At 39.5% G+C, this 26,042-nt stretch overlaps 1 protein-coding gene across 1 annotated transcript in view; it reads left to right on the plus strand.

Annotated features, from left to right (window-relative positions):
• LOC119658572 (ras-like protein family member 10B) overlaps positions 1-26,042 on the plus strand; it is a 161,338-nt gene that overhangs the window by 104,133 nt on the left and 31,163 nt on the right. Inside the window, exons 3-4 of the mRNA XM_038066020.1 lie at positions 25,176-25,289; positions 25,479-25,592. Of these exons, the coding sequence (XP_037921948.1) occupies positions 25,176-25,289; positions 25,479-25,592 (228 nt within the window). The remainder of the gene's footprint in view (positions 1-25,175; positions 25,290-25,478; positions 25,593-26,042) is intronic.

Genomic DNA, 26,042 nt, shown 5'->3' on the forward strand with positions numbered 1-26,042 from the left:
GGCAGATGGTAAATCCTTTGGTTGACTCGCAAAGAGAGTATCACCGATTGGTCTTTTAATACCGGAAATGAAAATACGCAATGCGTCGTCTCTATACTTTTCATTCAAGGATTTCAAAACTACGCTTTCATCGCCATATTGCATAATAGCTTTATTGGTTATTAAAGTCAATTGTTTTTCTACCATATCATAAAATTGTGGAATAGAAAAACGACCTTGTCTAAGAGTAGACAATTCCTGCTCGAGTAAATACAGTCTTATCGGAATACGTATGGTCCAATCTAGCCAATATAGCGTCAAAATTCAGTGGTGTACTGAACGACGATAAAACCATATCAGCAGAACCAGTAATTTTGTTGCGGATAATAGCAACAGCTTGATAATATATGTCAGAACCAACATATGGTTGATACGGCTTTATTGCAGCTTTGGCTGACTGTCGCCATGATGGATACTTATCCATAACACCGCTAAACTCGTGCATTGATTTTGGTAAGTCAAGCCTCATATTACCACCAAAAACCCTACTTGTGATGGCAATTTCCTCATACCTCTGTACAGAAGGACCCGGTGTCTTCAGTTGCTGCAAAGAAGACTGAAATTCTTCCCTTAATTGCGAAACAACCACATTAATATCACTCTGATTTTCAACAGGTGGTGCTGACGCTCGCAGTTCCTGTATGGTAGAATGAAATTCCTGCCTTAACTGAGAAACAACACTGTGAATGTCACTCCCTTGAGTTGACGGACCTGGCTGAGATTTCAATTCCGCAATTGCGTCTTGAAATTCCTTCCTAAGCTGAACAGCTAATGAAAGGTTAACCCTTTCAATCATATTCGAAATAGCTTCGGCAGATAGAGACATTTCTATTACTTTTTTTCTAAGAGATTTAAAAAATTTAAACTTTCGATTCGGTTAACCCTGTAATCGGCTCTTTTTAAGCTTAAATTTCTCAATTTAATATGTTAGGATGTTTTTAAATTAATTGTACATACATAATACTCGTACAGATATTCATATCTGTTTGCAAGTTAGACACACGCCACCAGTTGATTCGATTCGCTTTGATTAGATATTTCGTTCACCCAGTCACAGTCACTTGTTGCAATATGTAGGTACGTCTGAAAACTCCGCTGCCAGCCGCTTCACTCGATTATTGTTTCGTTTTAAATTCGCACGATCGTGAACATTTATATAACTAAATTTTCACACACTTTTTTACGAAATTAATACCGACTCCTTATACAAGGATTAAAGATTGTGGTTCAAACCACGTTGGGCGCCAATTAAAATAAAATTCGATTTGAGTCCGTTTGGGAAGGATCGTATGACCATTTTATTTAAATTCCAAATTTAGACTAAAGACTACTTACAATATTTCTTACAAAGTAACCTATCTTGTAAACATTATCCTATCTTTATCATGTGTCGCGCACATGTCCATATTGCATTTTACAATGCGCAGGTCAAAGTGTCTTCATTAATGAACACACATTTCTTACGAAATAGGGTACAAGCAATATAAATAACATTATGCTTGTACCATTTTTATTGTCAGGCCCGTTCACACATGTTACAAAACAAGATGCGTTCTTCGAACAAGGTCCTGTTATTATCTTAAGATAAGAATATGTCTACAATTTTATTTCTATATTTTCGTTTTTTATTATTTTCGACACGTATCTTCCGATACGTCAAATACAACTGGCGAGCGGACCATCTTGCATCACATTTTATAGAAGATCAGGCTCGTACTTTGATCCTTACATTTACATTTCGAACTTATCACTACTTGCATACACATGACTCATGAGTGGTAGGAGTCGATGACTACTTCTTATCACTATGCATTTCTTATCCTATTTTATGACAAACAGATGCAAATGTTCATTTGTTTGTCTTACAGTTATGCATTTGTAACTCCCCCCTCCTTAAGTTTTTTCGTCCCCGAAAAATTTAGAAAGTCGAATTTTTAATAGGATTATCCATAGGTGGAAAAACAACTCGTTTAAATGAATCTGGGGTAGGAGTTCTTTTAAAAGCTGTGGGCTGATATTCAACGCTAGGCTCGGTCTTAACTATAATTTTCGTTTTATTCTTTTGACATTTTACATACATGTAGCAGAAGGTTATTATGCATATTGCAATTATAATCGTAATTGTGGAAAAATTGAGTCGTGAGTTAATTTGGTTTTGTAACTTAATTTCCTTAATTTCATTAATATGTTCGACTATTTGTTTTTTCAAATCTATCTCTACAAATTGGATTTCAGTCGTCATATTATTATTTTGAGTGTGAATCATGAAATTTTTATAATGAGGAATTCCTTCAAACTTAAAATCACTAATCTCTACAGGACAATTAAAAAATTTGATTACTTCCTAAAATGTTTTCTTTGCATCTATTGTTACAGTTATGATAAATTTTCGTAGCTTGTAAATTTTGGGTTATTATCATGTTTTCATTGATTGATTCTATAAGTCTGTTAGAGCTTTTTACGAAACTGCACGTTCCATTCACATTTTTCAATATACTTAAAATACGGTCATCTTTGACATCTACTAAATCTGTCTCTTTGTTTGTTACATGGAAAATTTCTTTATTTCTAACTAAATATTGGCTTGGAGTTATATTAAGTTTAATGTTTTCCTTATTACATATAGGTATAATGTTTACGATAAAATATTTTTTTTTCTGAATATATGGGGATTTGAATGATATAATGAATAATATTTTCTTTTAAAAATGTACCTACTTTAATATTCGTGAATTGTTTTAAGTTTATTTCGGATTCGGAAATTAGTCTACTGTCTGGTATTCCTTGTTTTGAAAAGTTAATGGCTTGTTTTAATTCGGTTACATGATTTTCAATTTCGATAAGGTGCTGCAGGAAATCATTTCGCATAATCATTTCGTTAAAAGAATCTAATTTGGAATTGGTTTTTCGGACTATATCTTTCAAATTCCTGTTTTGAGTATTTAGTGCGTTTGTTATGTTTCTAATCTCATTATTTAATATGTCGGATATTCTGCTAAATTTATTACTTTCTTTAATTATATTTTTCTGGTTTTCATGTAAGTTATCTATTTCTGACATTATTTTAATTCTATCATCGTCGTCTAAGGTACCATATAAGTATTTAAGTCCTTTTCCTACAATATTGATTAGCCCTCTTTTACTTCTATTATTTAAATGCGTGATCATATTTTCTAGCTTGAGTAATTTTTTGTAAGCAAATTGATTTTGATAGTGACTATTGTTATTGTATAGTTCTTTCAAAGTATTAATATTTACCAGATAATCAGTAATATTGAACATGTATATTTTCTGTTCATACGCCTTTATTAATTCTTGGTTTTCCCCTTGGGTCACTATATATCCTGGTCCCTTATCCATGTCTACGATTTTGATAACTTGTCCATCTACTTGGCTTAATAAGGCAATTATTATGAATACTGCAATAGTGAAATATTTATACTTTAGTCTTTTTCCTAAATTTTCCTTTATTGTATATTCGTTTTTCTTTTTTATTTTGAACTAAAATTCTCCTATCATTTTCCCTCGAAGTGTTACCAACTCTACGATATTTTCTACCAAGCTTTTTATTTTTATCTTTAACATACCTTTCGTCAATTTCGACGTCTTTTCTATTTTCCTTGTTATTTCTGTACTCTACCCATTTACTTTTGTTCACTTTATTCTTTGTTTCTTTTTCGTCTTGTAGGTGTAAGTCAATTGGTCTTTGTCCTGTAGTACTATGAAGGGTATGATTATAATGTTTGAGTGCTTCAACAACTTCATCGATATTCTCTTTGTCTTCTTTTATTCTCAAAATTCGAATATGTTCGTTCATTGTCCCATGAAATCGTTCTATGTCTGCTAAACCTGTCTTTGAACTAACGATATGCACTTTTACTTTTTCTTTAGTTAAAAAATTCTTAAAGCATTCGGCCGTAAGACATGCGTCTTGGTCAACAATGAGCTTTTTTGGTTTCCCCATTATATTTATTACTTGGAACATCGCTTCCTTCGCTGATAACCATGATCTGTCTTTAATTTTAATAAGAGTAGCGTATTTGCTGAATCTGTCAATACATGATACATAGTTAACACCCGTAGTAGGCATCCAAATGTCCATACTAAAAATTTCTCTCGGTCCATTACATGTTTCTGTTTCTTTAAATGGCAGTTTAACTGGATTTCGTTCATACTTAGCCAGTTTACAAGTTTCGCATTGGTTTATATTAGGTTGTTGCAAATGAAATGTCGGATTTTTCAATGAAATGAAGTTAGTTATGATTTTAATGTTTAAAATTGCCGCAAGGTGACTCTGGTGGTATGGGATAATTGAGTATAAATAGTCGTTCGTTCGATCAAGGAGTCATTTCAGTTTCAATCGTCATTGAAGTTCCAAGTAAAACTCAAAGAAAAAAGCATGGAAGGGAGTCAAAAACGTCTACTTTTTCTATATGAATTTAAACTTGGTCACAACGCAGCGGAGGCAACCAGAAACATTTGCAGAGCATTTGGAGCTGACGCAGCAAACGAACGAACGACACAGCGGTGGTTCGAAAAATTCCGATCAGGCGACATGACCCTCCAAAGTGAACCTCGTGGACACCCAGGACCATCGATCGACAACGACGAGTTGCGTTTGATAGTGGAATCTGATCCCCGATCATCGATTCGTGACATTGCAGAGAAAATAGGCGTACACTATTCGACAGTATCTCGGCACTTACAACAGCTTGGAAAGGTGAAGAAGCTTGATAAGTGGGTTCCGCATGAACTCAACGAGCAAAACATGGCGCTGCGAATGGAAATATCCAGTTCTCTACTCAACCGCAACAGGAACAATCCCTTTTTGCGCAGAATAGTGACATGCGATGAAAAGTGGATATTGTACGACAACCGTCGCAGATCAGCGCAATGGCTAGATGCCGATCAGCCTCCACAACACATGCCAAAACCGAGCCTTCACCCGAAGAAGGTAATGGTAACTGTTTGGTGGTCTGCATCTGGAATTATTCATTATTCGTTTTTGGAGCGTGGTGAAACAATTAATGCAGAGAAATATTGTGCCCAACTTGATGAAATGCACGAGAAATTATGTGTTCAGCGGCCTAGGTTGGTCAACAGAGATGGAGTGATACTGCTCCAAGATAACGCCCGACCTCATGTTTCCAGAATAACGGTCCAAAAATTAAATGAATTACGATATGAGACTCTTCCTCATCCACCATATTCACCCGACCTCTCGCCAACCGACTACCACTTTTTTAAGCATTTGGATCACTTTTTGGCGGGGAAACAATTCAGCAATGAAGTAGCTGTCAAAAGTGCCTTTGAAGAATTTCTTAGCTCTAGAAACCCAGACTTTTACGAAACTGGAATAAATGCCTTTGTATCTCGTTGGGAGAAGTGCATTGAAGCTGCTGGTTCTTATTTTGACTAATAAAATTAATTTTCATAAAAGTTGTAGTTTTTTGAAATTTTACTCAAATATCCGACATTTCATTTGCAACAACCTAATAGTTTCAGTGATCAGATGTTCTAAATTCGGTATGTAAAACTTTCTTTTCATCGTTTGGTAAACACAACTGATTCCGCGGTGATTATTCTTCAAGTGCTCTTTTAAAATTTTTTCCTGCATCTCGGCTCCTGATCTTACATCTTCTAATAAAGTATTGCATTTTAATAATTTTACTTTTAAATCTTGATTAATAAATGTTAAATACGTATTCTGAAACATATTCCAGTCGTCTATATTATCAATTTTCACTCCTATGATACTTTCACTATGAATCTTCCTGAGTATCTCTTTACTTTTTTCTTCAGTTAATTTATCTTTCACTACCCACGTATGTCGTTTTTTGGTATTAAATAGTTTTTCAAAAATGTGAGTTCCTATTCTTCCCCTTTTTATAATCCATTGTGTCCCATATATATTAATAGGTTTGTCTGAGATTTCTATGTAGTTTCTATTGTCTTCCTCGGCACTATGTTGAGTGGCTAAACTTTCATTTTCATCTTGTTGTTCCTGTTGTTCTACATGCATATTAGTTTCTTTAATTCTAGATAAAGCATCTGCGACATGATTTTCCTTCCCTTCAAGATATTCTACTTTATAGTCAAATTCGGATAGTCTAACTTTCCATCGGACAAATTTACTATTTGATTCGTCTAGACTATTGATCCATTGAAGCGGACGATGATCACTTTTTATTGTGAATCTTCTTCCATACAAATATGGCCGGAAATATTTTGTTGCCCATACAATCGCCAAGAATTTTTTCTCAATTACACTATAGTTGGTTTCATGCTGATTTAGAGTTCGGCTGGCAAAGCAAATTGGATGACCTTGTTGAGATAAAACTGCTCCTATGGCGTAATTACTAGCATCAATAATTAATGTGAATTCTTTTGAAAAGTCTGGATATTTTAGAATCGGATCATTTACCAATAAAGTTTTACATTTGTTATATGCACTGATAAACTCGATATCTGTAATATTTATTTTATTTCCCTTTTTCAAGTATTTGGTCATTGGTTTTGCGATTTTTGCAAAATCCTGGATGAACTTCCTATAATAGCCTACTAAGCCTAAAAACGATTTTATTTTCCTTTCAGTTTTTGGTAGAGGGTAGTTTTGAATTGCTTCAATCTTTTTCGGATTTGGTTTAATGCCGTCTGTTGTAATAATATGCCCTAGGTACTCCGTTTCTCTCTTCATAAATTCACATTTGTCAAGTGATAATTTCAAATTGGCTTTTCTCAGAGTTTCGAATATTTTGTTAAGTGCAACTAAGTGTTCTTCCAATGATGTGCTGAATATAATTATGTCGTCGAGATAAACGAAACATAATTTACCTATATATTCTTTTAATACGTTATTCATTAATCGTTGAAAAGTTGCAGGTGCATTTTTCAACCCAAATGGCATCCTTAAGAATTCATAGTGACCGCTAGAAGTAGAGAAAGCAGTTTTCTCTATATCCTCTTCTTCTATTTCGATTTGGTGAAACCCTTTCGCCAAATCCAATGTCGTGAAATATTGACATCTTCCCAATTTATCCAATATATCCTCGATATTAGGTATAGGATATTTATCCTCTATTGTTTCATTATTAATCTTGCGGTAGTCGATTACTACTCGCCATTTTTCCTTACCGCTTGCATCCATTTTCTTGGGTACAGCCCAAACTGGTGCATTGTATGGTGACTCGGAATGCCTAATTATGCCTGATTCTAGATATTCTTCAATTGTTTTGTCTATTACTTCTTTATGTTTTCCTGTAGTGCGATATACCCGTGTATATATTGGTTCATTTGTTTTAGTACGAATATGGTGTTTAATATGATGAGTGAAGCTCAAATTGTCAGTTTCCTCATTAAACATTAGGTCGTTATATTTACCTAATATTTTCCCTAAGCTGTCTTTTTCTTCCTTATTCAAGTGGTCTAATCTAAATCTGTCAACTTTTTCCTCAACTAAATTACATATTTCCTCTATTTCTAATTGTGACGGTTCGGATAATTCCCTACCAGGTATTATTAATTTATGAAGTCTACCATTGAAGGTGATTTCTTGTGTTTCATAATTAATATTTGTTTTAAGTTTCTCTAATATGTCTGAACCCAATAATATATCAAATGTATCCGAAAAATTATGTACGAAAAATGAAAATTTTTCCTTTGAATTGAATTCTTCGAATGCGTCCCTAGTTATAATTGTGTCTAAAACGGTCCCACCGTTCATTGTATTAACTATCCTTTTGTCAACTTTAATGTATCCTCTTGGGTCTGTTATTTTAGTATTAGTGAATGATATTGTAGAACCTGTGTCTATCATGGCTTTTATGTTCCTCAATGGGTGATACAGCTCTATGTAAGGTAATCTAATCTTGAGGCTGTTAGCCGAAAATTTTGCTCACTGATCATGTTAGTATCCATGGGAGTGTGTTCCCTTCTGGTTTGAACGCTATTATTGCTCTGATTGTAAGGGTTTTGAAATGTATTATGATTTCCCCAATTTCTATTTTGCTCCCAATTTTGTACAGTTGGTGCAGAGTTTTGTCTGTTTTGTCCCCAATTCTGTCTGGTTTGTGTAGAATTTTGCCTGTTCTGTCTTGAATTTTGTCCCCAAGTCCGATTTTGTTGTGAAAAATTTTGTCTAGATATTCCTGAATTATTACCCCAGGTATGGTTTTGTTGTGTATGATTTTGTCTATTTTCATGACTCTGGTTTTGTTGAGTATAATTTGAACTTCGGTATTGATTCCTAAAATTGTTTTGCCTAAAATTTTCATTCTTGGGTCTATTATAAAAATTGTTTCTACGTTCCGCGGTATATTTCTGCCTCGTGTCTTTATCATTATCCCAATAATTCTCTTCTTTCATTTCATCCTCTAAGGTTTTAGGTTTTATTGATTTTAATACTCCAATAATACTGCTATCCTGTTTTTGAATTGCTATTTTAATTACTTTCGCTTCATAGTGTTTTTTTGTTTCGTCTTGCCTAGTTGTTTCTCTGATGTCTATCATAAGTTTGATTTCATTTAATTTATCTCTAAGGATATCGAAGTATTCAGATGTTTTTCTAACATTTATTAATTTAATATCATCTAACACCGTATCATACGATTTGCCATTGTCTAGTTCTTCTTCCGCTTTTTGTTTAATTACGTCCCATTTTAACGATGAATCGTAGCGAATTCGCAAAATATTAATTTTATGTAACATTGTTATTAAAACTGGAGCTTGTTCCACAGTTGGAAGAAATTGTGCCAAATAGCTTATTTGATCGCCCTTGTCTCTAAACTCATAATATTCCTTACTTGTAGTGACCGTCGGGAGTTGGTCAATTAATCCTCGAATTGCTGATCTTATTGATGATAGATCCACGGTGGTGTTTGAATTTGTAGCCATTTCGTTTCTGTGTTCGCTTTCTTCGTTTGATTCCTGCTTTTTTGTGCTGTTGGCGTATTCCTCTGTGTTAAAATTTAATCTGCTTCTCTGGATGATCGCAGATGTCCACATTTATTTCGTGTTTTTCACTATAACCATTTAATAAACAGTGGTTTACTGTTTCGAATTTCTACTTCAAGTAGAACGCGGTGACTATTTGACAAACAGTAGTCTACTGTTTCACAAAATTTTCAAGTTTCACGAAATAACTTTAAGGAAAATCTGTGTCCTGAGTATGTATTTGTGTCGAATTTTAATATAACTTTAAAATGTCCACTTATTACATATAAGCTACTGAGTTGCAGTTAAAGTGATATATGTTCACTTTACTCAGTCATTTAAGGACGAACCACTACCCTTTTATTTAATAAAAAGTTTTTTTTTTTTATTTGATGTACACTCACTTTATTAAAACTTTGTTATTAAAACTTGTGAAAATTATTTTAATAAATTCACTTTTGGGTAACAATCCTACCGACTGCGCCAATTTTATTTCTATATTTTCGTTTTTTATTATTTTCGACACGTATCTTCCGATACGTCAAATACAACTGGCGAGCGGACCATCTTGCATCACATTTTATAGAAGATCAGGCTCGTACTTTGATCCTTACATTTACATTTCGAACTTATCACTACTTACATACACATGACTCATGAGTGGTAGGAGTCGATGACTACTTCTTATCACTATGCATTTCTTATCCTATTTTATGACAAACAGATGTAAATGTTCATTTGTTTGTCTTACAGTTATGCATTTGTAACTCTACAACTATGGTACAGGCAATATAAAATACATTATGCCTGCACCCAATAATATTTATTCTATATGTATACCCTAAATATTCATATTGTGCTATTACTTACATAAATGTACTCAACAACATACACTAGGACAAAAGTTGCAACACAAAATTTGAAAAATAATAGAAACTTTGTTTGATGGAAGAATTAAATGGACAGAAAACACTGATATCAAATAGCCCTTCCGGGGTCGAAATTTTTTCGAGAGCCTGCTGGGAGGGGCTTTCTCTTTTTTGAAAAAAGAGTATTCAGAAATTTCGGAGATAATGGAAATATTACTAAGCAGTGCTACACAATTGCTGCTAGCATCGAACACCCAGAACAGGACGGAAAAATTAAATTATTTCGTTTTTACCTTTTAGATAGTCGCTAAGGGTTCGCATTTCCAAACCGTTTCCGAAGTGACCTCGATGGTAATACCAATGATGTATGGACCACAAATTAGATTGGTGGAGCCGCAACATGAGCTTCCAGTAGCCAACCTATACGGGATTTGAAGAGGCAACTGTGTTAACTATTATAAGCGGCATCAATATACTGCGCTTTTCTAAGCCTTGACAGAGTTCGAGAGCATACTTCGGTAGCCTCCTCTTTGATATTCGTGGTTGTTAATGACCAAGAAACTCAAATAAGCGCAGTTCTTTGTGAGTTTTCACACAGTTGGATATGGTACTGGCCAACTAAAATGATATAATTATGTTACATATCGAAAAGGAGGATTTATGGTAGTTTGATAGAACGATTACAATCTTTGGCACTGCGTTGGTGCATAGCATTTCTTAATTCAATGGAAATCGGTTCCGATAAGAAGAATTAAGGGTCAGCAAGTATTGCTCGTTATAACCCATGGTTCGTTGTATATGCTTAGAACGAATACTCGTTACATACGGTTGACACCCTTAGAAATTTGTAGATAAGGGTTTTTGGCCTATAACGTTTTTTTAAATACGAAACCTTTGCGTATTGGTGGTGGTGCTCCAAAATCATTTTCTTCATCTTCATGAGTATTATCCTCTGGCTCTACTTCATTCCGTGCCACGACCTCATTCACTATGTACTCATCAATCAGTATTTCTGACATTATAAGGTTACCATCAGTGTCGAGATACTCTCCATCGATATCATCGCATTTACCTCCAATGGTTGGTGATTCACGGTCTACTAACAATGGGGTTTTAACAAAAAAACCCGCATGATGAAAGCAGTTAATAATTGCAGTTGCGAAATGGTTGTTTTTATTTCAAAGTTTCTTCGATTATCTTGAGAACCAACTGTTTGCTGTGGTAGGGTTCCCTCACCTTGGTCCATCAGTTGCACAGCAGTTTAATTGAGGGGTGTGCGCTGGGTGGAAGAGAAAGAGCTTCCTCTTATCTGTTCCAGTCATGTTTGCCGCCACAAGAATCGTAATCCTTTCTTAAGATAAGTTCCTGACCGAGTATTTCTCACCTCTAAAACACACAGCTCTACCAGGGGTCAACTTTAAAAATGTCCTGCCGTATCGGCGTTATGAATTTCATCATCAGTGTAACCTACGCGGAGTGATGCCCAGACGCAACCAACCCAATTAGAACACAATTCAGTATCAAATGCTGATGTCTCACCTGAAAATCCCGCCCAAGCCGCTGATAAGCGTTGCTGCTTGAATAAAACAAGTAAAGCTTCTTCAAGATATTTACGTTTCGCTTTGCGTAGTCTCTTTTCATGGAGTGGTGTGGCTTCAACACATGTTTTCAACATGGCACGATTCTTCCATATTGTTGAAATTGTTAACCAAGTCGTCGCTAAAAGTTTTGAAATTGCACTATTTGATTTCCCACTCTCCAATCTCTCGATAATTTCAATTTTCTCGACCAAATTAAACTGACGACGCGTTGTGATTGGCAGTTTTCATAATATTCGATCCTCTGTCCTCGCTTGTAGCCTCTTACCTATTCATCGAACAAGCTAGAAACAAACAAAATTGTTTCTTAAGAAAATTTCGCCAGAAAACGCATATGGTAGCATAAATCTCCAGGCACCATATTAATAGCAACGCGTATAACAAAACTTAATTATAATCGATTTACTGTCTGTCTGTCTGCCTGAATTTAAGGAGGGTCTCCATAGATGCAAATGGTGGGTATACATTTTTCTCTCCAATTATAGACATGAGGGTAACAAATGAAAGGCCTCGATCAGTACTTTTCAAGACTGGTTCCAGTTAAGAAATTTAATGTACACAGGGCAAGGACGAGGACTGAAAAGTGTTCATTTTTTCCATTCTGAGAACCTACCCAACCAAAAAATCTGAAAAAAAAAATCACGAAGCTCCTACTGTACGCGGCTATAATATAAAGCATGATGCTACCAAGTTTGGTGAAAACAGCACTATTACTAACAAAGTTGGAATAGGTCAAATCGTCACGAAGCGTTTCCCGACTTGTTCTGTTCGTTGTGAGCGATACCTCGTTCTAACGGTTCTGGAAGAGACGAAATAATGGAAGTGATGCCAATCTCTATTCGAAAGTTTCTGTTGCAATTAATCGAGTTCTTTAAAAACAATTCGAGCATTCCAGGACAACTAAACGCCCTAAATGTCACACTGTAGCAATTATAAAGGTATCACGTTGCTGATTACTATCTATAAGATATTCCCCGTTATCCTGCTAGGTCGGATAACCCCATACGTTCAGACCATCATTGGCCCATACCAAAAGGTTTCACTCCAGGCAAATCAACAACAGATCAGATTTTCTCTGTGCAATAACTGTTGGAACATAAACATCAGTTGCACCATCGCTTTTAAGCCGCCTACGATAGCATGGCTGAGTAACAAGGTTCACCCTGACCAATGTGCGAGGCTTGATAAAGGCAGCGGGATCACTCTTCAGACCATTCAACATTAACAACAGTCTATGACAAAGTCTCTCCTTAACCTGGCCCTGGATACTCCGTGATGCTGAGGTAAATGCATGAGGCGACATCCTTCTCGAGTACACCCAACAACTGGCCTGCGCTATAGGTGTACAATCTACCTTCATCCAGATTGAGCAGGCGGTTCGAGATCTTGGACAGCCCAAGATCATTATCGAAAGCAAGACGAAGTACATTGTGGCAACGTCAGCGCCAAAAATCAAAGAGCGAACAAAATCAAATCGCGCTGGCCAATAGGAAACAATAAAGATAGGAGACTACAATTTTGAGACAGTTTTTAATTTCTCCAATCTATTGTCGAAAATCACAACCGACAACAGGGCAACATCTATGGTTGAAAAGTAAACGAGGTAGATTCTGCCAGGATGGAACGATGACATAGGCCAGGATGCCAGCCAGCTTTTAGGGATATCGAGTTGGTGGACCTCGGCGCAAAACTGGAATGTCTGGAGTTCCTTATTAAGGCAGGCCAAGAGCGGATACCAGTTGTTGCGCTTTAGATGATGATCATAAAACACCCGGAACTGAACGGCAAAATTAAATTATTATGTTCTTATTTTTTGCCTTTTTTTCAAATGGGCACTTCCAAACCGCTTCCGTAGTGACCTATTTGCAATGATGTATGGATCACAAATTATATTGGTGGAGAGGCACATCATGAACATCTGGTGGTTAACCCATACGGGATTCCAATGGACATGTGTTAGCTATTGTGGGTCTCGTCAATTTGTATAGCTATTGCGCTTTTTCGAGCCTTGACAGAGTTCGAGAACATACTTCGGCAACCTACTCTCTGACGTCCATGATTGTTAATGACCGGAGAAAAACTCAAAGAAACGCAGTTTATTATGAGGTTTAACACAGTTGGACATGGTATTGGCAAACTAAGGTTGCATAAATGTGTTACATATCAAAAAGAAAGGTTTAGTTTGATTGCGACGTTGACATTCTTTGGCGCTGCACTTGTGCATGGTGTTTCTTATTACCTTATTCCCGCTATGGAAAAGATCTGGAGGAAACCTGCGAGGTGAAAAGCGGAGGTTGTCATGCCGATCAGCGAAATCAATTGACTAACAGTAGAGATGTGATTAAATCAGGTACCTGAATATATATATATGGTTGTCATTTGCCCCTTGGTTAAACTTAGCGCATCAACCACACCTATGCGCCATCGACGCAGTTACTGCTTCAGTTCGATATACCCACACTGCTTCTCTACTATTTTGGTCTAAGTGCTCTTAGGGCACCCACTTGTAGGCATCTTAGGAGAGTATATTCCACTGCTTGCGTATCCAGTAATGCAATTGTCGCCCCTTCTTAATGAGGTCACTGCATTACTGCCACCTCCTTCTACCGATCACATTGTGTACTGTGTCAACGTTGACATGATGCGCATTTTTCCAAAAAGAAAACAATTTTCGCTTTTAATCCTTTACTTTCCTACATTGCAACCATCATCGAAATTACTTCCTGTTACAAAACAAGCAAACCAAGAATGGTTTGATACCTCACTTGGCTGTGTTCGTGGGAAAAGATTTCTACACTTTTTTCATCCTTACATTTATGAGGAACCCTTCTTTGTTGTTATACCGCACTATATCTACGTTGATTTCATTTAATAATAGGTATTAACGTTTTCGAAAAAGTGCCTTTTCCAGATGGAAACACAAGGAGTAAACCGACTTTTATCAAGTTTGCTGAGGAAAACCCCCAAACTGCCAAAAGCAGTGATACCCCAATTTGCATGTTTTCATTCAAAGTGAAGCTCCGGCTACTATACCGCTTGGAAACAGGTAATTTCGTTAGTTTTGATGATTTTTAAATTAGGGAAGTGCAGATAGCTGATAACGGCCGCTCCACGAGGCGGACAGTAGCCCCCGAAATCATGGCCATTGTGGGGTTGAAGTAAAATTGACGGGTTCTGACTCTTTGAACGAGCTCGCCGAACTCACTAAAGATTCCAACATCCCTACAATTTGAAACTCTGTTAAGATAGCTAAAGAATAGTTCATTTAGTGTCCCTTATCTAGTTCTAAAAGTAAAAAGAGCCTCGCAACTCTCGCCGCCGATTCAGCAGCACTTACTGTAAGTTATGGGTGTGGCGGCATGATTCGGTACCTCCCGGGTCTGGGTTTGATAGTGGTAGGATAAAATTCCCTCGGATTTAGTATATGCTATGAGATTGTGTCATTTAAAGTCAGTAGCTTACAAGCAGTCGAGATTGAATTCCACCCCGCAAACTAGCTAGCGGGACGCAGGCTCGGGAGAGTCCATGTTCAGCCTACTAAACACGAATTAACATCCCGCCAGTTCACTTCCTCACTTATTTCGCTCTATATTCCAGTACCTAGGAACCGAGAGGGAGGAGACTTTGAGCGAACCACCAGGACTGCTCAATTTGTTTCTCTCCCTGACCAGCTTGCCCGATCTGATTGTCTTTCCATCTAATAGCAATCGGGTTATACTTCAGGTACTGACATGCCTTTGCATTGCAACTATCCCCTCTCCCCCGACATGCTGTCATGCAGTAGAAGGCTGACCGATTCTGGCATATAGTGTATTCTGGTATAGTGTGTTCTTTTGGTACGTGAGAAACCCGGTGTAATAATATCATAGGAAGGTTTCTTTATAGCTTAGTTCTACTGCAGTGATTACTGTGTCCACAGGGCCTGTCAGATATTCTGATTAACGTACCTTAACCGCACCATATTATACTTTGCATTTGATACGGAAAAGGATACAAAAATACTTCTGCTGAGAAAGATCAAACAGCCTCGGTGCTATCCACATATGTTGATTTTCGAATCATGTTGAGTTGGGCTCAACTGTATTCCATATTCAACCCAGGTCACCACAAAATACAACTACACATACACATCGGACGAATCACGGTTGAGAAAATCTATAATTAACTACGTAACTCCTCAAGTTTCATTTGGAAATGAATCAGATTCACTTTAGGGCACATAGGGATGACATTGTACCTTCAAACGTGGGTAAACCACAAAATCCTTCTTACTTGATGTATTATCGAATTAAATTATTCATAGGTCACCATTTAAAATATGTCTTTCTCTCCGTTTTGAGCCACACGTACTTTTCTCAAAAACGGCATTACCTATTGGTCCGGCTGGAGTTGAAAAAGAGGGAATGTGGTGGTTGAAATGTGGTCATTTATTTCCGAGGTCCTTTCAAAGAAATTATCTACTAAAAAAATTGTGAGTATATCTCCTCAGCGAGTAATTTGCATGACCACAAAGCTCCTGCCCTTCACTCACCCATCTGCTGAGACGCTGTAGCGGCCTGGAAAGGATAAATTTTCTCTTTTCAATAGAAAAATTTCACGAAGTGTCTTTGTTTTGACGACTTGGTGATATTAGCATCAGGGATGTTTCAGCCCATTATGAGCGACATCGTGGAAGGGGCGTTGCGAAAGGTGTGCCTGTGGGCCGCAAGATGCTGGCTCAGCATAAACCCAACCAAAACGCAACTGATGCTAGTCACCACCAAGACAAGGATACCTGAATTCCATCTAACACGGCTGAATGAACAAAGATTGGTTCTTTCCTCTAATTTAAAGTATCTGGGTGTAATCATAGATCCAAAGTTAAATTGGAGATTGATTATAGAACTGAGGGTTAAGAAGGCCTGTATAGCCTTCTATGCCTGCAAGAGAATCTTTGCAAAGGAATGGGGTCTACGGCTGAGGATGGTTCTCTGGATGTACACCGCTCTAGTGCACCCGATTCTAACGTACGGCTCTATTGTATGGTGGCAGGCTTTGAGGAAAAAATACAATAGGATGAAGCTTAATAGGATTCAAAATACCGCATGTGCAGGTGCTACTGGGGCTCTGCAGTCCTGCCCGGCAGATGCTCTCAATGTACTCCTGCATCTCCTCTCCCTAGACCTCCACATCAAATACGTTGCAGCGTGCAGTGCCATCAGAATACGTGAGTCCGGATATTGGAAGTCTGTCGATGGCTGGAGCGAGATTTGATCCCCAAGCGCAGCATAGCCATTCTGACCGACAGCCAAGGCCTTACAGTCAGCAACGACATCTTCCAGGCTGGTGGCGTAGTGCAGAGACGCGCTGAACCGTCTGGACGGCACGCTCAAGGTCACCTTCCTCTGGGTTCCCGAGCATTGGAACATAGAGGAGAATGAGCGGACTGACGAATTGGTCAAGCGAGGCTCTGCTCTTGGCAGCCCTTCGGCGAATACAGTCGGTGTTCTGCTGGCGGCTGCCGGGAGCCGAGTCTATTCGCACTATCTGGCAGCCGCGGGCCTAAGATGGCGAATGCTTACAAGCTGTGCCAAGTCAAGGAGAATTTGGCCCGTTAATAACATAGCGCGATCACGAGAGCTCCTGTGCCAGATGCGTGCAAATGCATTCAATATTACGACAGTCTGCACGGGGCACTGACGATAGGGGACAATGCCGCTAGGCTCGGCATACCTTACAATTCGCATTGCCAAAGCTGTGGAGGAGGAAGGGAAACCCTCATGCACTTTCTCTGCGATTGCCCGGCTCTAGCTAGAGTCAGGCTACAGACACTGGGTAAACCATTCTTTGGGGACCTCAGAGAGATCTCTAGCTGCTGGGTGGGAGAGCTGCTTTCTTTCGTGAATGCTACGGGCTGGCTCTGAAGATCTGAGCCGGCTAGACTCTGCCTCCCTGCTCCCATAACAGCAGTCACGTTCCTAGGAGTTTGTGGCATCAAAACGGGGCACCACAGCGCTAATTGGGTGCTGATACTATCTACCTAACCCGTCTTTGTTTTTTGTGTGAGTGGGATAAGCACCCTCGTGCGATATACTGAACACAGAAGGAGTCATCATAAACATGATCCAAGCATCCGTCCTCAATTACTTAAGGAAAAGTGAGAAAATTCAGGACGAGAACCGATAGCAGCTCAAACTCGGGAGACTAAGCCATGGACAGGATTGGTAATGTGGCCTTTTTCCACGTGAAACTATTGTGCCCAAGGACATTAAATTTCAAAATAACAATGAAGTGGAAAGCCGGACATAACAACGGACGTACTCAATACTGGCTATTTGCAAATGGTTCCTCCAAATATTCTAACGTAAAAACCCAAACAACCTTTCATATCTGTAGCGCCAACCTTCCGATTTTCGACTTGTTTTATATAAATTTAAAAGCATCTTTACTGCTGATTTTGTTCTTAAATTCAGGTCGTTAATCAACACATAAATTCTCTGGTAAAACACTCATAATTTTTATTACTTCAAATTGCTTTCAATTTTCCTTTTTCTCAAATTTTTACATCCCACGATTCCCATATTCAAAATAATGAGCACTTGAAAAGCGTAGATGTTAATTCCGCAATTCATAAATTCTACGTAAAGTGGCTTGCGATATCTTTCTAGGGCTTTTCGGGTATTTAAACCTGGACTGATAATGCTGAAAATACTTTAAAGTTGATCAAAAATTTATGAGCACTAAAGACTTGCAATCGTGAACGGAAAGTAATAGCATCCTTAGCTGCTTGAGAGAGGCCAAGAAGGCAATCCGGAAAAAAGTTGAGAAAGGAAAGGAGATTTCACTGAGAGCCATTGAACGATTGTAGAGTCCCAGTTATCCGATTTTTCTAGAGGAAAAACTGGATGGAAATAAATGGATTATAGTGAAGATAAACTGGAATAATTCAATAACTTGAATTGAGGCTATTTTTGTTAACGCAATAACAGTCTTATTTTGAAAATTAGATGTTAAGTAGTTGATTTAAAAATGGATATGTGAGATGCAGTGAAAACTATCTACAACATTTCATATCTTATTTAAAAATAGACACCGAAAGGGGTGAACATGACCTGAATTTGTATTTTTAATCGAGTAATCATGTTTCCTAGATATACAAATTGATCGACACCTTCCATGTTCTGCCCAATAATTCAGATTGGGAAAATGCGATGACCCGTTGGACTGAGAACCTTGGTTTTGTTCGTGTTTACCTTCAGTTCATCTCTGTTTGGTTCTCTTTCCAAAGCCAGAGCCATTTGGCCAAGGTCCATGACCCGACGAGAGAGCAAACAGATATCATCAGTGTTGTAGAGGTGATTAAGGAAATATGTCATGGTCCATTGAATTCCTCTACGTCCTCTGGACAAGCCAGCATGATGAACATCACCGATAACAAGAAGAAATAATATCGGTGACAGGATGCAACCCCGGCGGGCCCCGATCTAGACATCAAATTTGGTCAGGATTTCTCTTCGACGCAGCGCATGATATTTTGCGCCTTCATATGTCACTCTGATAGCTGCATACACTTCCTACGGAAACTGTCAAAAGCATTTTCAAAATCGGGGAAGAAGAAGAAGTAAAGGCTAAAATGTTGCGCCCTGTTCCAAAATGATCCGAGTGGTTATTGGAATAGTGCAGCCTGGCTCACTGTTTGGGTGTAGTACTGTGAGAATTGAAAGAAGTTAATTGATGCATGGACCTCACCTTCAAACCCCTAGTCAAGCATGTAGAGAATAGAGGGGATGGCTTTCGCGAAATGTTTAACGAGGACATTTGCTTCTTCGGTAGGGGACATGTACTGTGGTTGGATGTCGTTACAGTTGTCAGTTTTGTGTTTGATCCTTTCACTGACTGAGGTGTCGAGATCCTGGATCTCGTTCTTAAGAAAGCATTACTGCGGAACATATCTATTCGTAAATATCCTCCGCCGTGAGGTTTTCTTGTGCTGGATGTCTTGAATGATATCGTCCGGGAGGAAGATAAAGTTGCAAAACTTGAGGGAGCATATTGATATGAGGTATATTGACCAACGGCACTGTCAATGGTATCTTTACAAAACTTGATTCAGAAACAGATGGATCAGGGGCAGCCTGGCTTTGAAGGATTAGTTTATGAGTCGAAAGTTGGCGTTTTCATATCCCCGCGGAACCATTGTGAAGTGTTACTTCGCGAGGAGGGTTCTGGTTTACACTAGCACAACTAAGTCACGCGTCTCTCCCGCATTACGGTCTCGATCCAGTTCCTGAAACTTTTTTGTATCGCAGTTACTGTTGCATTTATCGCACTCCAATTTCTTTTCGATTTCAGCATTTCTTTCATGAAATTGTGAGATCCGATAACTGCGTTAAGCGCATCCACCGTGTCCCGTAAGGAACTGTATTAGGTGGTAATTCAATTCTCAATGCTTACACTCGACCCATCTCTCAATACACGGGATTGGATTATGCGTTCAGCGGCCTTTTTCAGAATCATCCCCCCGTTGCTCCCACCTCCTGAACAACCCCTTCCTAGTCTCGTTCCGGAAGTCCCCAGTCACCTCGACCCAATTGGCCCTCCTTCTCCAGTGAAGACGCTGTGCCTTATATGCCGAACTTACTCTTCCCTGGCTCACTTCGCCCACGACCAGACAGGGGTCGCGTATTGCAGGATGGATTTCGCCACCCTGCTGGTTATCAGGAAGTGGCTGAGGTATGCCGGGCTAAAATGAAAGATATTACAATCCTATTTGCTGTCGGGGTATTTGCTCTACCAGCGGTACAGTTTGCAACCATTACAATTGATTTTCAAGGCCAAGAAGGTGTGTGTTTAAGTCAAAAGTAAAATCGGAGACTACGATTTACCAGTCCCCGTCATGCGGATCAAAGAGTCGATTGGGACACTAGAGGGAAGCAACGTATAGGAAGTGGCGGGTGATTTCGATTGAGGCGATGGTAAGGTTTGAGGGCAAGACAAAGTTTGAGGGCGTTTAGCTAGGAGAATGTCTGTTTGTGCAGAATAGGTTGAAATTTGGAAGATGTATAGGTAAAAAGGATCCTTTTCACCCTAAATCTTTCAGACCAATCTGCCTAACATCGTTCGTACTCGAACCGGTGGAGAAGGTCATAGACAACTATATTAGAACTAACGTTCTAAAGCGTAATCACTGTCAACATGCTTACCGGGCAGGACGATCAACTGAAACTGCTCTGTATCAACTGACAGAGGTACTACGGGACGCCATAGAAACAAAAGAAATTGCACTGTACGCGTTTTTGGATATCGAAGGAGCATTCGACAACACATCGCACACAGAGATACAGGATGCCCTGAGCCGCAAAGTAGTGGGAAACACCCTGGCACTCTGGATGGACAAAATGCTAGAAAACAGACAAATAGAGGTACAAACAGGTACAAATTCTATTATCATGAACACCACTCAAGGCTGTCCTCAGGGTGGAGTACTATCGCCGCTGTTGTGGAATATGGTAGTGGATGAACTCCTGGACGTGTTAACTAATACTGAAATACAAGTCCAGGGCTACGCGGACGACATTGTTCTAATCTGTAGGGGCAAATATGAAGATACCCTATGTGATAGAATCCAAACTGGATTAAGGGTTACTAGTGCCTGGTGCAGGAAGGTGGGACTGCGGATCAACCCAACCAAAACCACCATAGTACTATTCACTAGGAGGCGTAAGCTGGATCACCTGAAAGCCATAACATTACATGATATGGAGGTGAAACGAGAAACAGAGGTCAAATATTTGGGAATCACGCTAGACCAAAAATTACTCTGGAAGACACATGTCGGAAACACTTGTCGAAAAGCCACGAGGGCTCTGATGACTTGCAGATCCATAGCAGGAAAAAAATGGGGTTGCACCCCGAAGATACTACTTTGGATATATACTGCAATAGTAAGGCCAATGATTACCTATGGAGCGGTAATCTGGGCAGAAAGAACCCAACTCAGCACACATGCTAGGGAATTAGATAAGCTCCAAAGGCTGGTTTGCGTGTGTATCAGTGGGGCAATGAGGACATTCCCAACGGTATCTCTGGAGGTCCTTCTGGGATTAACCCCTCTCCATCTGCACATACAGATGCACGCAAGGAGATCAATATTCAGGATGGTCGGTAGTATGAGTGAGGCGGGGAGCTGCCTAAATCGAAGGAAGATTGATATCTTTTCTAGGCGGTATCCCGAATTACTGTTATCGAGGGACAACATGACAACGAGGTTTCACTTCGATAAGAAGTTTGAAACACGTTGGAGTAACAAGGCAAACTGGGAGAGCGTGGCTGCGACATACGACTTAAAACAGCAACTGATTACTTGGTACACTGACGGATCCCTCACAGCAGAGGGAGCGGGTGCCGGTGTCATTGGTCCAAGGAAAATGTACTTGGAGCCAATGGGCAGGTACACTAGCATATTCCAGGCGGAAATTTACGCCATAGACAAATGTGCCTCCTTTAATCTGCAAAGGAACTACAGGGGGCAGAACACAGCTATTTTCACCGATAGCCAAGCAGCGATCAAGGCACTTAGGTCCAACCAGGTGAACTCTAAACTGGTATGGGAATGCCTTGAGAGACTGAATACACTCGGCTCGTCCAACAAGGTCTGAATACTTTGGGTTCCAGGCCATGCTGGGTTAGAAGGCAATGAGGCAGCGGATGAACTAACCAAGAAGGGAGCATGGATGCCTTTACACGGGCCAGAACCCTTCTGTGGAATCGGAAACGGTTTCATGGCTATGAATCTAAGAAACGAAGAGGAACGGTTGAGGGAATTATATTGGGCGGGCCTACCAGGGATGGAGCAGTCCAGGGTGCTTATTGGGGGATACGAACCCATGCGTACAAAGGATTGCTTAAACCTCCGAGTGGGAATTCTCACTGGTCATTGTCGGCTGAACTATCACCTAGGGAAGCTAGGGATATCTACGGACACTGCCTGCAGGTTCTGTGAGGAGGAGGACGAAAGCTCTATACACGTCCTGGGACATTGTCCGGCACTTGTGCAAAGTAGGTCGATACATCTGGGAGAACACTTAATTCCAGAAGCAAACCTGAAACTTCTGGAAGTGGGGAACATACTAAAGTTCCTAACGGTAACAGGCCTGCTTGAGATACTATGGTCAACAGGTACACTATAACCAGTAAAAGGGGCACAATAGTTCTTCAAGGACGTGGTGCGACTTTCCCTTAACAGAATAATAATAATCTACAGTTCGATGCTTCGTGCCGAACTCAACAGACTGTAGAGTTGATGTTCAACTCAATGACCCTAATATCCATGGTTTGATGCCATAAGGTTGACCGTCCTATGAAACATCATCGCGAATTTCCGCGAATGCTCAGCGAAAGTTCGGGAATCCAGGAATGCTTGGTTAGTATGTACAAGTGGGTCCGGGTGACTTAGGTTGCCGCTGCGTAAAGCATCAGCCAAAGACAAGTAAGGCCGAGCGAAAGAAAGCGATCAAATCACATGCTTTATAGTGGGTGGGATAGAGTTGGTCGGGGAAAGAGGGTCCCATTTTTGGGGGTCCCTCCTCACCATCACTTTGCAAAGTTAGGACATTTGCGGTAGTTGGCGGGATGGTCGCTTGTCCCACAGTTTATGCACTTAGGATTTTCGTCCGCGTCTTTGAACACTCACCTGGCCCGTCTGGGCCATCTCACTTGGCGGAGCGATATTGGAGGTGGCAGTTCGGCGACGCATGCCCGATTCCCTAGTAGTTTCTGCACTACGAAATCTGCTTATTGATAATCCGATCGAAGTGGACTAAACTCGCTTTTTTGGGGTGAGATTGTCCATAGCGAAGGAGGCATCAAAAGTGACAAGACACAGGTTCGGTTTATGGCTATCTTGCTTTGCATTCGGTGTGACGAAGGGGTTGACGGACAGCACACTGGAGATCCCTTGGGCCTTCATAACCTCGGTAATCTCCTGTACGGAGTAAGTGTGGTGCAGAAGAATAATAAATGCGCGTTTTTTTCGCATAGGAGAGTGTATGTGAAGAATTTTAGCTTGTTCTCCACGAAAAGGCTCTTTGTTGCGGTGTAGTCGCCTTCAGATTTGAGGAGTATTTGATGATTAGAGCTTCTCGATTTCTTCTCCAGAAAGTCCTCAAGTATGTCATTGGAAATGATAGCCTCTGCCACCCTAAAATTTTCCGCGGGATCGACAACAGCTACAGTAGTGATTTTAGTAGTTACCGACTTCCTCCGAGGGACATGTGGCGATTTTGTTGGGGTTAGGTTTTACAGCAGAAGTGGTTCAAAGTAATCTTGCACAGTTGGTCTACTTGGAACGAGGTCCACCGTATGTTGATTTAATCGTTGCCTCTAGCGCGGCAATAGTCGACTATAGACTCCGGATTAAGTCATCTAAGGACTTGTTCTTAGATAGGGCCTCCTGTAACTTCATCAATAGGCCCTCTCAATTATCTCACTGTTAACGTTGTTTACTGGTCGCTAATAGCTCCGTCAGAATCGTTGGCAGTGTTGGACTCTCCGTTTACATTTACGGTCGAATCCGTCGCTGACGCGCCCATGTACTCAGATTCCACTTTTCAGGAGCCGACTTGGCATCACTTTTAAGGGATTTTTTTGGCCGTTACCAATTAAAATGCTCGCTAATTGAGCGTGGCCAAACTAATTTTTTTTATCTTTGTTCTCGAATTTTTTTCCACACCGGTGCGACTTTTCCAGGTGGCTACTCCATGGACTTTTTCATACCGTCTTACCCTATTTTGTCCCATCTACGGCAGTAGATAAACTTCATTTGTGCAACAAATTAATAAAGTGTTCGTCCTGCTACGCATCGAATAAAAGCTTGAAAAGTTCTAACAGCTTTTTCATTCATGTTCAAGAGGATACTGCAGATCATGTTACTATTATCTAAATTGACATGAAAGCATAACTTTATTTCCACTCCCACATCAAGCCTGGTTTTGTCCTCTTTGTTTCCTATCCAATTAGGAGCTCACGTTACTTTTCCTCTCTGCTCGCTTTCAAAATTGAAATAAATGGGAGAATTGTTCAGAACTTCCATCAACTTTCGTCCGAATGCCTTCATAAAATTAAGTAGCAGAATGTACTCAGCAGATCCTCATAAAGCATTTCTCGCTTCTAATTTCAACCTCAGGATTATGATTACATATATGAGTATATGGAAAGTTGTTTTTAGCATTCAACTTTTCCAACTTTGCCGAACCTATTAGCTTTATGCTTGGCAATGGGGGAAAACTTTCTGGAAAAGTCAGACTTCACACTGATAAGTACGTACTACGTATCTTTATTACATACTATACACATGTATACATAGATTCAGAAAGGTAGAAACCAGATCCAAACTTCAAATGGAAATGCAGCCGCTAAATGCCTGGGAGTTAACTAGCATATGTATCTAAGTTTTTCCTGATTGAATTAAAGTTATACAATCTATCTCCCTTACATAACTACATCCCTTTAGGTGATGGGAAAACTCCTGCTTCATAAAGTGAGTTCATTTATGAAAAGCGAACATGACAGGACGGACGTGGAATGAGATGCAGCTGAAGCAGGCATGTGACTAAAGGGTTGATGTGTTGATAGATTGATTACGTACTCTGTGTTTATTGATTTTCCGATCGAAAATTAGTCCATAATGAATGAAATTCACCTCCTCAATGTATATTTGGTCCTAAAGCATTTACCCATTATCTCCTTTGTATCATTACAGAGACGTTTTCCCGCCGACAATTTTGCTGAGTGGAATAACGGCCATCCTCTGGGGCTGCGAACAGTTCATGCTTACGTGCTGGTTTTTGACATGGGGAACTTGGAAACCTTCCAGGTAAGCACCTTTGTCTACTCACGAGATTTTAACCGAACTCTCTTCTTACCGAAATTAGATACCATTAAGTCCTATGGAAACTATCTCATTTATGTAAACAGATAGGTTCCCTTTTTCTCCTTCCTTACATTAATTTCTACTGTCATGTCCTACCTTTATATGCTGAAACATGTTCTACTTTCTTTCCAGTACTGCCGTACAATAAGAGATCAAATTTTGGATAGTTTTAGTCATCGTGATTTTAGTATAATTGTTGTTGGTAATAAATTCGATACGGTCACCGAAACAAGTGCTAATTCTCAGGTAAGTTACCATAAAACGAATTTATTAAGTGTGTATTTTCGTGTGTATGTTATATATGTTTATAAAAATATGATTGCCAATATCCTTAAATATGGCAAAGCGCGTCAACACCGTCCACTTTGCCAAAACGTGCATCACCCTTCTCAAGTTCTTCCAACCTTCTATAAGTAAGCCTTAACAACCCCTTCTGGCTTCCCTCTGGCCCTTCGCATAAGTATTATGCTATATCATCGGCGTAACCAACCACCATGGCATCCTGCAGAAACAGAAAGATTAAGTCCATCATAGTACATGAATTTCCAGAGCAGTGGGCCCAGTACGGAGCTCTGTGGGCACCTGCGGAGACAAAGTACCTTTTTGGGTCTGTTGTCAATATCGCACTTTTGTATAAGGCTCCGATTGGCCGAATGGGTTCCATTTTTCAGTTCAGGGTAATTGATACGTGATATT

This window comes from Hermetia illucens, chromosome 6 (genome assembly GCF_905115235.1).
Source record: "Hermetia illucens chromosome 6, iHerIll2.2.curated.20191125, whole genome shotgun sequence".
Taxonomy (NCBI): domain Eukaryota; kingdom Metazoa; phylum Arthropoda; class Insecta; order Diptera; family Stratiomyidae; genus Hermetia; species Hermetia illucens.